Source organism: Aplidium turbinatum, chromosome 1 (genome assembly GCF_918807975.1).
Source record: "Aplidium turbinatum chromosome 1, kaAplTurb1.1, whole genome shotgun sequence".
NCBI classification, from domain to species: Eukaryota; Metazoa; Chordata; class Ascidiacea; order Aplousobranchia; family Polyclinidae; genus Aplidium; species Aplidium turbinatum.
In genome coordinates this window covers 31,346,534-31,360,890 of record NC_137472.1, presented here as the reverse complement: position 1 = coordinate 31,360,890, position 14,357 = coordinate 31,346,534, and the positions used below count along the sequence as shown (strand labels likewise).

The 14,357-nt window shown below is 38.3% G+C and overlaps 1 protein-coding gene across 1 annotated transcript in view; it reads right to left on the bottom strand.

Annotated features, from left to right (window-relative positions):
* LOC145764794 (E3 ubiquitin-protein ligase rnf213-alpha-like) overlaps positions 1-7,777 on the bottom strand; it is a 55,863-nt gene extending 48,086 nt beyond the window's left edge. Inside the window, 2 exon segments of the mRNA XM_082576474.1 lie at positions 7,342-7,499; positions 7,550-7,777. Of these exon segments, the coding sequence (XP_082432600.1) occupies positions 7,342-7,499; positions 7,550-7,777 (386 nt within the window).
* Positions 7,778-14,357: the final 6,580 nt, after the last annotated feature.

The window sequence follows — 14,357 nt, the reverse complement described above, 5'->3', positions numbered from 1 at the left end:
CAAGGTCCAGCGGGGAGACAACTCCACAACAAAATTCCACTCCATCCATACAACCAGCTGCCGGGAAACGTCAAGTTCTTGAGGCAATTTTGAGTTAACAATTATATTACTACATGAAGGTGGCACACTTGACATGGTAGCTGACTTTTGCTACCTTGGTGATACAATGTCTTCTGGAGGGGAGTGTGAGCATGCGGCTATAACTCGGTGCAAGTCAGCCTGGAAAAAGTTTAGAGAACTTCTCCCTATCCTCACAAGCAAGCAACTTCCTGCTGCAACCAGAGGACAAGTTTACTCCAGTTGTGTGAGGAGTGTCATGCTCTATGGCTCTGAAACGTGGGCTACTTTAGCAAGCACCGTCAAGCGCCTACAACGTAATGACAGAGCGATGGTAAGATGGACCTGCCTGGTCGGGCCTGAGGACAACACCCGGTTTGAGACTCTGCTATCAAAGCTCAAATTAAAAGACATCAGTGAAGTCCTCCAATTAGGCAGACTAAGATGGCTCGGTCACGTTGAGCGCAGCTCAAGCTGGATCTCACAGGTCAGATGTGTCAACATCGCAGCACAGCGGGGTCAAGGTAGACCAAAACTTTCTTGGGAAGAACTTGTAAAACGTGACCTTGTAGCCCTGAACATGGACTCTGCCAACCCAATAAATCGCGAGGTGTGGAGGGGAAGACTTCGTTCTCGACAGACAGACAGGTCACACCCTCGACATGAGGATTAATTCATGGCCTGTATAGTGTATAATCTAAATTGGTTGATGATGATGATGTTTGTTATAAAGTACATAAGTTGGGGAGTAGCATCCTTGAGAAATTGTTTTTCATACAATTTAGAATATCTGCCGGCTAATCCTATTACATTTTAGTTGCTGCCTGCTGGTATAGCCATTCCTAATTACATGTAATTTTAAAATGACCCATCTATAAGTATAACTTACCAAGTGTATTAACAAAAACAAGTCCTTGATGAACTGGTGTTGATTATTTCAGTTACTGGCTAGCACGGGTCTGCTACTATTCGGTGAGTCCGATTCGGTGAGAGCCTTTTTCGGTGAGAGCCCTATTCGATGATTTTTTTGATTTTTTTTTTTTGAAAATTATCGGGTGCCGTAGCCTAATTATCATTGCCGGTTTTACATCGTTTTAACGTCGCTAAACGTTGAAATAAGACCCTAACCCTTAACCTCCAACCCCAAATCCTTAACCCCCAAACCCATAACCCCCAAACTTATAACCCCCAAACCCTTAACCCCCAAACCCTTAACCCACAAACCCTTAACCCCCGAACCCTTAACCCCCAAACCCTTACCCCCAAACCCTTAACCCCCAAACCCTTAACCCCCAAACCCTTAACCCCCAAACCCTTAACCCCCAAACCCTTACCCCCAAACCCTTAACCCCCAAACCCTTAACCCCCAAACCCTTAACCCCCAAACCCTTAACCCCCAAACCCTTAACCCCCAAACCCTTAACCCCCAAACCCTTAACCCCCAAACTCTTAACCCTCAAACCCTTAACCCCCAAACCCTTAACCCCCAAACCCCTATCCCTATAACGGCAATGATAATTAGGCTACGGTACCCAATAATTTAAAAAAAAAATCACCGAATAGGGCTCTCACCGAATAGGGAACTCACCGAATCGGACTCACCGAATCGGACTCACCGAGTCGGACTCACCGAATCGGGCCATTCCGGGCTAGCACTGGTGTTGTAAAACAAGCTGAAAACACTGAATTACAGGAAGATGTAACAATAATGTAACAGTGCATAAAAATGAGTTTTCTTTATTACTGTCGTTGTGCTGTTTTGTAATGTGCTTCTTGTGTTTATAGTTGTCCCGGTATTCTGATGTGTCATGCCAAGCAGAAATCGCAATGCCGAAACACAATACGACATATCAGATTTTTGTGTTTGTTTGTCAAAAGGATGCCACGCTGCCATGAAGCCAAAGAGTGCGGTAAAAGGTAAGAAATTTTAACTCTATAAACTAACATATGAAATAACAGCGGTGTGTATTTTAATTGCTTTAACCCTATTTCCTGTGGGGGGGTGGGTCGGTGGGGACTTGGTACTTTTCAAAGCAATATCATTAAAGAACTACGCAATCCACAGCTTTGAAATTTCTTGACTTTTCCTAAAAATTATTCAAGTATTTATTCCGCTTTAAATGACGTTGCTATTGTCTATAGTTTTAGAGATATGGCATGATTTTCATAACATACTCTGATATTTTAGCTAGCTGCTAGCTAGCCCTTTTGTTTTCAAATTATACGGATTAATAGAATTACTGAGCGCCACCGTGCGTGGAACTGCGACGCAGATATCTCATGAGTTGGTTTTGTTGTAAAGCTTTCAACTGTAATGATTCCGTCTTTTGTTTGCAAACTCGAGTTTTGAGTTGCTTTGATTAATCTTTTAATTACATCTGAGTTGCTTTGAAATTATCAGAGAGCATCCGATAAGCTATGCTGAAAAAAATGTAATTTTACGTTGTTTTCTATTGCGAATACATTTTGTTTCTAACTTATAACAAGAAGCAGTAGGAAAATTCTTGACAAAACTCTGTTTATCTCATAAAACAAACAGACTGATGTGGTAAGTTTCTTGATTTCTTGTCGGAAAGCAAGGAGTGTGTTCTTGACCCGCCAATAAACTTTTGCATGTACCTGTGCACTTATATTCACATGAATATTTATGGATGTTGTGAAAATGTTTTATGAAAACGAGAGATTGATGGATACTGAAAAGAACTTGACACAGACTATCTAAACTGCTTGGCTTTTGTGGAAAAACACGCGCAGCTAAATTACTGTGCTTTGACAAGCATTGTGCATATTGTATCATCACTGAATCTTTACCTAAATGGTAATTTTGCAGTTGCTTGAGAGATTACAAAATTATTTTTTCTCTACGAGGATTGAAAAGTTTTGATATATCTCAGCAGAAACACTATTAGGACCAACTCAATAATTTCAAACTTTTCATTCAAATGTTGGTCTTCAAAAGCTTATTTTCACAAAACGGTGTAGGCCTAAATCTTTTTCTCCATAAATTTGGACGTTTGTGTCATTTGGAGCAAAGTTGTTTGTTGGGTTAAAAGAATCTGAAATCAATGCCTCGTTTCTGTAACGTATCGTAATCTATCAGTTAGCGCTTTTGTGCCTTTTTGTTTTTGAATACATTTCCGTGACAAAAGATTGGCTTTTGTAATAACGCCATCAACCATAGAGTTGTATTCTCTGACTGCATCTCAAACGCTATACCATACTCAGCAATTTTTCTAAAGCATTGTTACACAAAATGCATATCTGACAAAATAAGGAAAATATGTTGAACTGAATTATATTTTATACGGATCGTTTTCCTTGTCCTTGAAAAAAAGAAAGAACGATTTTTATCGTTTGGCATAAAAATATGTATATTGAGGTTCACCTTGGTTTGCATAATGAAAATCACCCCAAAGAATTGCTTGAAGTGATTTTCGCAGCTATTTGATCCTTCGCGATGATATCAATTATAGTTTCTATCAGATGAAACCTGTTAAAACTATTTTTTTTAAAACTATGGTTCATTCAAGAATATAATACTTTGTAAATATAGCTTACTTCATTTTTGTGTGTTTACTTCGATTTTTTCACAAGCAAGACTTTACACAAAACAAGTTATTTGCAACGTGAGTTGATTGACTATAGTAGCCTAAATGGACCAGAAAGCTGTGGCCAAAACTTGATTACTTTTTATCAAAATGTTTGCACTTTGGAAACAGCAATCACTTTGTTTCAAATCAGCAAATCACTTTTTGTCATTGGTTCAACGTCTGCAGACGTCTAAACTAATATACGACAAAATTGGTTTTCTGGGTCTTGGGTTCGGAAAAACATCATTATGATGTATTGTGACGTGGCTATCAACCAGCAGTAGTTTATGCGTCTTTTGTTTTTGGATGTGTGTCAATTACAAAAGATGGCTTTTGCAGTAACGCCATCAACCGCAAACTGCATCTAAAATGCTATTTCAAAATTTGAACAGAAAGAAATCTTCTAATGCGTAATAAATAACTTGACACAAAATGCATGTCCAACAAATTAAAAAAAAATGTAGAAAACGTTATTTTGCAAATCTAGTTAACAACATGAAAAAAAACACTTCAATCATTTTGACACAAACGTGCATTTTTAATATCAATAACCTTCAATTTTGCCCAAGGAAAAAGTCAACACTTTAGTGATTTTTTGTTTTTTACGACAATAGCACTCGGCCTGAAAAAAAATTTTTTTCTATTTTTCGTATCGTTATGCCACGACTTTGAGTTTGTCACGCAGAACGGGAGTTCCATTTGGCAAACGACCTCTTCTATAGATTTTGATTTGACTACATGATTTGACTAAACGATTATTATCACTACATTTTGTCACAACTGTTTGCAAAATTGTTTCATTCAAAGTGATCATTGTTGGTAAGTATTAAAACATATCACTTTGGAATGCATCGTGACATAGTTTATCAGCCAGGAGTTTTAGACGCTCTTTGTTTTTGGAGTGCATGATGGCCTAAAATGGAACAAGCTCCTATCGAAGCAAGTCACTACCTTTGGATAGGTTGCTGTTCAAATACCACGTGACACCATTAGGCTACCTTACTTTTCTGTATTCAACCACTACCCAGACAGCAAATCAGACACTTTTTACATCGATTCAACCTCTTTAGACGTTGAAATAATGCTAAAAACGAATAAATAGCTTCCTGAGATGTGCTGTGAAATACAAAGTGTTTCTTGATCATGCATAACCAAATTCGACAGTGTGAATGTGAAAAAAAATTTACTTGATTTAGTTCCAATATCAAGTAATGACAGTACGTTTGAAAAAGTGTAGACTATAAACATGTGGCTCAAAAAGAACTTGAAATAGTTTTTTTGCGGTGATTTTGTCTCATTCTCTGCAAATGTTGAAACAAAGCAAATTTTTTTTACAATGCCTCCGGCGAAACAACAAGCAAACGCGAGTCGGACGCCAATTACGATTTCATTGAAGCCTGGACGACGTCTCCGCGTAAGAGATTAAAATCTACACAATGGAATTAACCCGTCACACTCAATTATAAGTTAATTAAGAAGCAATTTCTCAAGTCAAATAAAAAAAATATGACCAACCATCAAATTATTTGATTTTTCAAGTTGCGCTGTTAAAAAAATTGCAAAAGAATTTCGATGTTATGTTGTCAGATAAATTATCTACACCATGTGAAAATTTGATTGATCTATCTTGCGTAGTTTTTGAGTTACACGAGCTCAAAGTGATAGTGTCGAACCGACCCCCCCGTCCGCAAGTCAACTGGCCAAAATACGTCACAGGAAAAAGGGTTAAGGAAGAAGAAGTGAGGCCAAATAATTACAATACTGTACTTGCTTTGCTTGACTTTGAATATGTTTATTGCAGCAACTCAGACAAATCCACCAGTATCAACACAACCTGTAGGCGTGACATGCAACTTGCAAGAAAGTAAATGAAGTCCACCAGATTTCCTTGCTTCCACTTCCAAAAAAGCAAGAATGGCTTTGCAAGACGGATCTTTTGATGATAATGAAATGCATGACCCAAATTTCTCAATTAGTACACTTTTGGAGGTGTCTACCAATGAAGGTTGTTAAAACCATGGGGTAAGTTTATGAACAAGCATACTGTTTTCTGTTGGGGCATATTTTGTTGGGCTTTCTGATGTATGGAAATGATAAAATACACATACTGTAACTGTATGCGGAAGAGCTCAATCTTTTCTGGAAAATCATATCAATGACAATAAAGTTTTTGTGCACTTTGAGTTGTATTGCTTGCTGTCACCAATACATTGGTGTTGCTGTTGCCATAAAACAATCTAAAACAGCTCACTTGTACTGTTTAGATCTTTCAGCTCCTCATCAGATACATCTCCAATTGATGAGAAAAAGTATATAGTATTTCATGCACAGCTGATGGAATTATTTAAGATTTGTCCAGTCTGCCAAACTGCTACAAATGCGACTACTGGTGGTTGTGGGACATGCATCACCATCACAGAAGTTTGCTATGAGTATAACCATTTCAGAGCCTGGTCAAGTCAGCCAATGATGGGACAGATCCCAGCAGGAAATTTGTTAGTTGTTGGTTCCGAACGATTGGCTTCTTTTGGTATGTTGTTCCATTGCAGTACATTGCACTTTGCAGGTACGGAGGCTCATGATACCTTTTCTGAGCTTGTCAACAAACGGCGACATTTGGCAGACATGGAGAAGAAAATGGGCAATCATGTAGTATCACATTCATGTAACCAAAAGTTGTTTTTAAATACGCTATAGGCACATTGCCTACAGACAGTTTGTTCGGTGGTTCTGGGGCTACCTTGGTTGTTCAATCCGTGTGCCTCTGCCGTCATGCTTCGTTTCGGCCATTAGGTTGAAATTTTCAAGGGAAGATAGCAAATATGTTGGATTTAAATATCCTGATTTGAAATAAAAAGTCACAATTCAAAGTTTGCTTTAAGAAAAGCTTTGCCGTGTGCAAAGAGAGAGTGATTTTTGTAAGTACAAGTAAGTGTTTTTGTATGTACAGTAAAATTACCTATCAGAGGTCTTGAGGAAATGTTCTTAGTTCTTTACAAACTAATATGGCGTTTGCCTAAAGCTAGTTTCCTTCAGTGTTCTGTTAATTTTATCAACTACTAAGCTGCTTAACATCGACATAAATAGTTCATTGTATTTGCTTGAAGATTTATCTTTAAGTGGAAAAATACTAGAAAAACGGTCAGGAGGGAGTCAAAGATTCACATTTTTGCACAATTTTCAACCACATATCAAAAACCCTACTAAAATTTGGCAAGACGCACGAGATCGATCAAACTGAAATATCATTGTACATCGCGGGCTGTATCAGCTATGATACCTACAGAGAAACGATCTCTTACTCTGCATTTCAAATGCATCTTGCGCGAACATACGAGCAGCTTGTACCGTTGTGACGTCATGTCTGATTATCGCACGGTGCAGTGCGCAAGCGTCGCTCTGAAACTAAGGCCTAACAAAAAACGGCCCTACAAAGGAAACGCAATGAAATTATGAGAAAATTTCACCGACAACCACTTATTATACATACCTAGAGCTCATACAAACAAAAAAATTGAGAAGTGTGGTTTGGGGTTTACTGGCCCTTTAAATAAGGTGAGCAGTGAAGATCAATGCACTCCATTTGTAGGTTTTCAGATATAACTCTTCTATCTTTACAGAAAAGGGGCAGGAAAACACATTGAAATGCATAGCAAACTTTTTAAAGTCAGCGAATCTGTGGTTGAAGTCTTACCTTAGTTCTGTTATTAGTTGGGATTTTGGAACTTGAAGACTCTGAAGAGTATGAAAATGAACAGAGTTTTTGTTGTTTATCTGGGTTTCCCACAGGGTTACTTTCACACCAAACACCTTGACATGATCGAACATGGGGTGTATCAGTTGCAATTTTCTCTGTAGACGTGAATTTAGTTCGAATTTAGTTAGACGTGAATTATATTCACCAGAAAAACATTTCCTTTGCTCTCCATAAGGCTCTGTATTGCATCATTGAGTTCAAACACTCGTTTCAGCATTTTTCCGCGACTCAGCCATTGGACCTCGGTATAGTATGGAATGGCATCGAAGTTAACATCCACGCTATGCAGTAGCTCTTGAAACTCCCTGTGCCGCAGCCCTTTGGAACGAATGAAGTTTACCGTTTTAGTAACAACCAACGTGACATTTAGCATTTTCAATGACTTGGCACAAAAGTTCTCTTGGTGTATTATGCAATGGAATTGCATGACAGCGTCATTCCCGACTTTACTTGCTTCAAGAAGTAAGGTTGCTAGACCCTGCAGTCTTCCAACCATTGATGGGGTGCCATCAATTGTAATTCCCGAAAGCTTCGACAAAGATAAGCCAAAGCACTTGATTGTTGTCATCACAGCTTCCAACAAATCAATGCCTCTAGATGCCTTTCATTGGGACAATGGCTGCAAATTCTTCGGTAATTTCAAAATCGTCATTAACTCCTTACACGAAGAGTGCCAACTGAGCAGTAGACTTGACATCAGTGCTTTTGTCAAGCGCCAAAGAACATAATGAAAATAAAAGCGCTTTTGCAATTAGTGCTTCCTCTATAGCAGCGGTTCTTAAATTGGGGGGCGCGAAAGGTACACAAGGGGGGCGCGAGCGATGTCAAACTATGTGACTAAACGCATGTGACTAAGTGGATTTATTGCCAGGATAAAGCAAAAAAGTCCCAATGCCATTGGATCTCACTGCGTGATTCACCGTGAGGCTCTGGCCTCCAAGACTCTACCAGCTGCAATGAAAGATAAGCTTACAGTAATCATACGAGCCGTCAACTTCGTCAAAACCAGTGCTGTCAATACGAGACTGTTTGCCAAGCTGTGCAAGGATATGGATTCGAACCATGAGACTCTCCTCTTCCATACATCTGTTCGTTGGTTATCGAAAGGTAATATGTTAGCCCGCGTGTATGAAATGAGAGATGAACTGATGCTATTTTTGGAAGCTCATGGGAAGCAAGATCTCCTTCTGCCATTTTCATCAGAGCAGTTTCAGCTGGAGTTGGCATACCTCGTGGACATTTTCAAGGCCCTCAATAACTTAAATCTGCTCTTGCAGGGCAGAAATACTAACCGGATTAATAGCTATGATTCCATTCGAGCATTTGTGGCAAAGCTGGGGTTGTGGCACCGCCGAATACAAATAAGAAATGCAGCTTCATTTCCCAACCTAGATACTGCACTTGACAAAAAGCAACTTGAACTGGAAGGTGAGCTTAAGGCTGAAGTGGAGACTCACCTTCAGCTTTTGAAACAAGAATTCGAACGCTATTTCCCAGACTTGGGTGACACCGACCCTCCAGAATGGAAGATGACAAGAGATCCCTTTCGTGTTAACGAGGACATTCTTCCCGACGGTTTGCAAGCGGAATTCTTGGAAATAAAGTGTAGCCTAACTCCACTGCAAAAGACGATTATGAAGCAATGCCACTAACTGATTTTTGGGTTAAATATTTGCACATATACAAGGGAGTGGGTAGCGTGGCGATATGCACACTTCTTCCGTTTTCGTCCACTTATCTGTGCGAAAGAAGCTTTTCTACACTTTTGAACATAAAAACAAAACATCGAAACAAACTTATTGATTGTGAAGCCGATCTGAGGTGTGCATTATCAGCTACAAAGCCTCGAAGTAAACTTTTGGTTTCCGAAAAACAATTACATCCCTCACATTGATGAAAGCTAAATATAAATTCCTGTAGTCATTACACATAAATGTTTGCTAATTTTGTAGTTTGGTGGGGCGCAAGTTTGGATGGCACGTCAAAGGGGGGCGCGGCTCAAAAAGTTTAAGAACCCCTACTCTATAGAATTCCCAAGCTCTTGAACACGACAAGTTATGGTCTGTCATGACAAACTTATTTTTGCAAATGTCTCTTTCTTTTCAGGATATATGACACCGCAACACGAACAGGGCTGCGATTTTTTCTTTCTTGTCGAACGACCAAAAATTCTACGCTTGTTTGTCGAATAGTAATATGACGTCACAAGAGTCAGATTATAAGCGTTTGGCCGCGAGTTACCGCACAAGTTGTGTGGTATCAGAGTCACTTACTTTAAGTTTTGAATCGCACGCTGGTTGAGTGATTCCATCTACGACGGCAAAAACATTGCCGTCGCCAAATCAACACACCTTGGATTGCTGCGACAATTGCCGTATGCTTTAATGTTTAATTAAACAAAATTTTATGCGCTTCTTCATCGTGTGTCACACAGCGGTAGCCCAGAGCATCACGCAAGCTATTTTATGCGCTGACACTGTAAAAAGTTTGCCACCTTATGAATACCGGCTTAATTGTTACGCAAATGTTATTCTTTCATCGAATGCTTATCGTTTACCAGTGTCGTTGCGAAAATAAATCATCGTGAAAGAAGATACAGTTAAAAAGTGGAATTTACTTGCTATAGATTATCAAACAGAAGGAAAAGTTAGTTTGGTATTTTGCAAAATTTGTAAAGAATTTATGACGGAAACAAATCGGAATTAGAAAAGCTACGGGGTCAAGTTAAAAAAGTAATACGAAATTAGATACACGGTTCTTCAGCAGAAAAGAAAAATAATGCTTTTGATCATATGGCATTGCGCGTTCATGAACGGGCAGTTTTGCGTCTTCAAGTATTCCAGTGACGACGCGACAGCTTCATCCTCCCATAGAGCGTCTTATGATTCCGATTCTGACAGCTAGTTCTTTATCAAACAGACTCATGTTTGCTCGCAGTATCTCAATTGTGCCAAAATTATGTTAGTGTATACATAAATCGAGGCAATCATCTCGCAGTGAGATGTTAATGTGTTATTGGTACCTGGTTGAACAATTAACGTTATTTTATGATAATTCAAAGTCGCTAGATGTCGAATTAATGTAAAACAAACGTAACTTTCTTCTTGGGCATTGTTACGCAGGCAGCAAAATTCTTTATTTTTGCATTGACTTCACGTCTGTAGACGTTGAATCAATGTAAAAATGACGATTTTTGCTGTCTGGGTACGCAATGTAACCCGCCAGGAAAATTAAATAGATTTGTGCTGACTCGAACGTTGAATCAACCCAAAATTAACTTACTTTTCTCCCTGAGTTATTTAACGTAACAGAGTGCGTATTGCTACTTTTGGTATTATTACATCACTACAAATCAAACAGTGCGGTCGTGACTCATGATAGCCTACTCTAGTGTATTTTTCGCTTCTTGTTTTTTTGATTCAACGTCTGCAGACGTTGAATCAATGTAAAAACGACGGGTTTTACCAGCTGAGTTGTGTGCTTTTGTAAATGCAAATGCAAAATCGCCCATTACGTAATCACAAAAACCCTTTTAGTGGATGGAAGTCAAGTTGCAACCGTGTTTATCTGTCTACTTTTCCTTATTCACATTGCAAAACATTTCTGCAAGCTTGGAACAACAAGTGCATAAGTCAGACATAAATACAAACTTGCAAACTCGTTGACAATTAAAGTCTACTTCAATTAAAGCCTACTTCGGTTATTTTATCTATAAAAGAAACCCGTTGTGTTGAATAGCACAAAACGTGTGTGGCGAAATGTTTGATGTCAGGTGTTGCAACTTCGATCAAAGCATTCTCCCGCAGTGTTCAAAATGGCGGCGCTGACGCCTTGGGAGTTTCTCGTGTGAAGCGTCACTTTTAGACCTTGCTTTGAAGTACCTGGCGCAAGAAAGTTAACATAAGTCAGCACTCTTATGATTGCATCACGTGATGCCCCCCTCCTGATTGTTCCTCGATCTGACGACGTTTAGTCCTCTCAGTTTTTTTTCCTTTTTATTTTCCTTTTTTTTCGTTTTTTTTTTGTAAGGCACGGCGTTTGTCGAATAGTGATGGCACGTGTCGAGTGACCTCGTCACTGAAAAAGGCAAAAATCACAGCCCTGAACACAAACAATGCATTCCTTAACGAATTCTCCATCTGCGAATGGCTTCGATTTTATTGCAGTTATTTCTGCCACCAAGTAGCTCGCTTTCACAACTGACTCCTGCTGCAAAGAAACTTTCAATAAAATCATTTGCTGTCCATGAAAAACTTTTGTTAATTTTTTCACTTTATCTTGTCTGAACTCACTCTGGTATTTATCATAAGCTGATGAATGTCTAATGACGTAATGTCTCTTTATGTTGTATTCTTTGCATTCTGATACAGGTTGATTACATATCAGGCAAATTGGCTTATTGTCGACATCCACAAAAAAAGTAACCACACATCCTCCTTTCTTGGAATATTCTGTTAGCATAGCTTGCTTTTCATTTCCTATTTAACATATACTAGGCTATATCACTGCAAAGTGCAGAAGATATTTCACTGCTAAATGGGTTTTGTGTGAGGCTCTGATATCAGATGTACCTCAATGAAGTACGAAAGCAAGAAATATTAATCACTGGCTGACTGACTCTTGAAGCACGAGTACGATTGCATGAAAAGAATGTGGATATAACAATGTGGAAAATGTGATGTGTAACAATGTGCATTGTGATGCAACAAAATCAACTTGAACAATTGTGCACAATCCCTACACTAGAGAATCAAGTAATAGACAAAAAAAGTACACAATAAATGGCAATTTCTCGGAATGTAAGTTTGCTTTAAATTAAGTAGACGATTAAGTTGATAAGTCATTTCGAAAAATACCGTGCTGGCCACTCAGAACTCTCCCGCGGGCCACCAGTTGGACACCCCTGCATTAAACGCCAGCAAAAAAATGCTTAACTTTTCAAGTATTGTTTAAATTATAGAGAAATCAGTATAACCAGTGAAATATCCAAATCTAAAAAGCTTTGTTAAAGTTTAAATCTTTACTAAATTTATCAATCAAAACCGCCAGACTACCTTTCATGTTCTGTTGCAACCACTCTAGTAGATTGCCTTCAACAAATTGTTCCAAAACGTTCAACTGCGCATCTGATATATCTTGTAGAACCGCAGTGACTGCAGTCGTATCTTTAGTAATGGTGTTTAGTTCTTTCTCATCAGCATGTTCGCTCATTTCCTGAACCCAAAAAAATTCAAGTTTTCCATCAAACAAACTCACTTGAATAGAATCTATTATCAGTTACTATTGAATAAAAACAGTCATACATTTAGTTTCTCGTATTAAACTACACTTGCCATTGTGCACTGATACTATTTAATTAGTGTCTACTTGGTTTAAGTTGGAAATCCTAATATTAAACAATCATAATAGACCAGTGGTTCTCAGCCTTTTTGTCTTGGTGGACCCCTTTTGGTGCCTCAAAGCAGTGACAGACTCCTAAAACATTTTATGTGAAACTTTGGAATATTGCATCTCCTAATCAAATGTTTCATTAGTTTCGAAGCAACACACTTAAAAAAAATGTGCTGAATTCGCGACACATGCCGATTGATGACATTGATGAAATTATGTTAATTGTTATGCTATATGTTGGCACACCGGATTAAAAATCAGTAATCTATATGCTGATTTAATGTTTTTTTATAAATTTTATCAAAAACTAGAAGAATTTTTGCAACCGTTACAAAGAATTTCTCCTTTTTTCATTTGTAATCAATATTTTGTTGTAATCACAGTCATGGTAAAACTGTGAGTGCTGATAGAAGTGCAAATATTAGTCAGCAGTCTAAGTTAAGCATTGATCAACAATCGGAAAAATCAACAAACCTAAAAAGTCTCAAAAATCCTAAAAGAATTAAGTTGAACATATAGACTTATAAAAAGATTAAACTGATCTATATGAATTTTTTTAGTTGGGAAACCAAACCTTTGCAATTGATTGAGTTTCACTTTAAGCAGCATGATCGTTGCTTACTTCACAAGGCAGATTTAAACGATCTATTTTAGCCAGATGCTGCGAGTTTGCTGTGGCAATAGTAAATTGCACTAGCTTTCGGAACACAGTTCCCTAGTCATGTGCTATGACGAATGGTGTTGAAGTTAGTGAGTGGTTCTTTAATGTGGCTCTTTGGTTTAGCTTGAGGCTGCTGGCTGTTGAGTTTCTGTGTTGTTAGGCGTTTTTTATTTAAACAAAATTTTGTTAACAAAATTTTACAACAAAAAACGCCAGCAAACTCGCAGCATCAGACTAAAATAGATCGTTTAAATCTGCCTTGTGAAGTAACCAAACCTTTGTTCAATGTCCTTTAAAATTTCACATGACGCAACGGTGCATTGCGACAAACAGTTTGAGAATCACTGTCATGCACAAATAAAGTGCAACCAATTTTTAAATTTCTTAATTTATCAATCATGCTGCAAACTTGGAAAGTTTCACTTAGCAAATCGAAATCGCTTCGCAAATCCCTTGGGGTCCGCGAACCCAAGGTTGAGAATCACTGATACAGACTATGTATAAAGGCATTTTTTTTTTCACCGTGACTAATGATTACCTAAATTACATTGACATACACTTATAACTTTTCAACAATAAAGATAGTTGCTCTGTGTCGCTGGCTTCACTTACCAAAGCCACTGCAAGTACATCAAAATTTCCTTCAAGTTTCAGCTTTTGTCGTATATTGTTCAGCACTTCAGCAGTTTTAAGCTGTTGTTTCAAAGCAAAGTAGATAGTTATTTGTTTCTTGCGTTTTTCAAAATGTTTCATGGGGGGCGCATTGGCCACTTTTTGTTGCATTTTGTAAAGCAGACAGAACTCCGTGATGGCTTCATCAACACATCCGTTTCGCATGGCTTTCTCAAACATTTTTTTTACAGACTTGAGCTGAATATAACCTGAGCACACAAAGCAAACA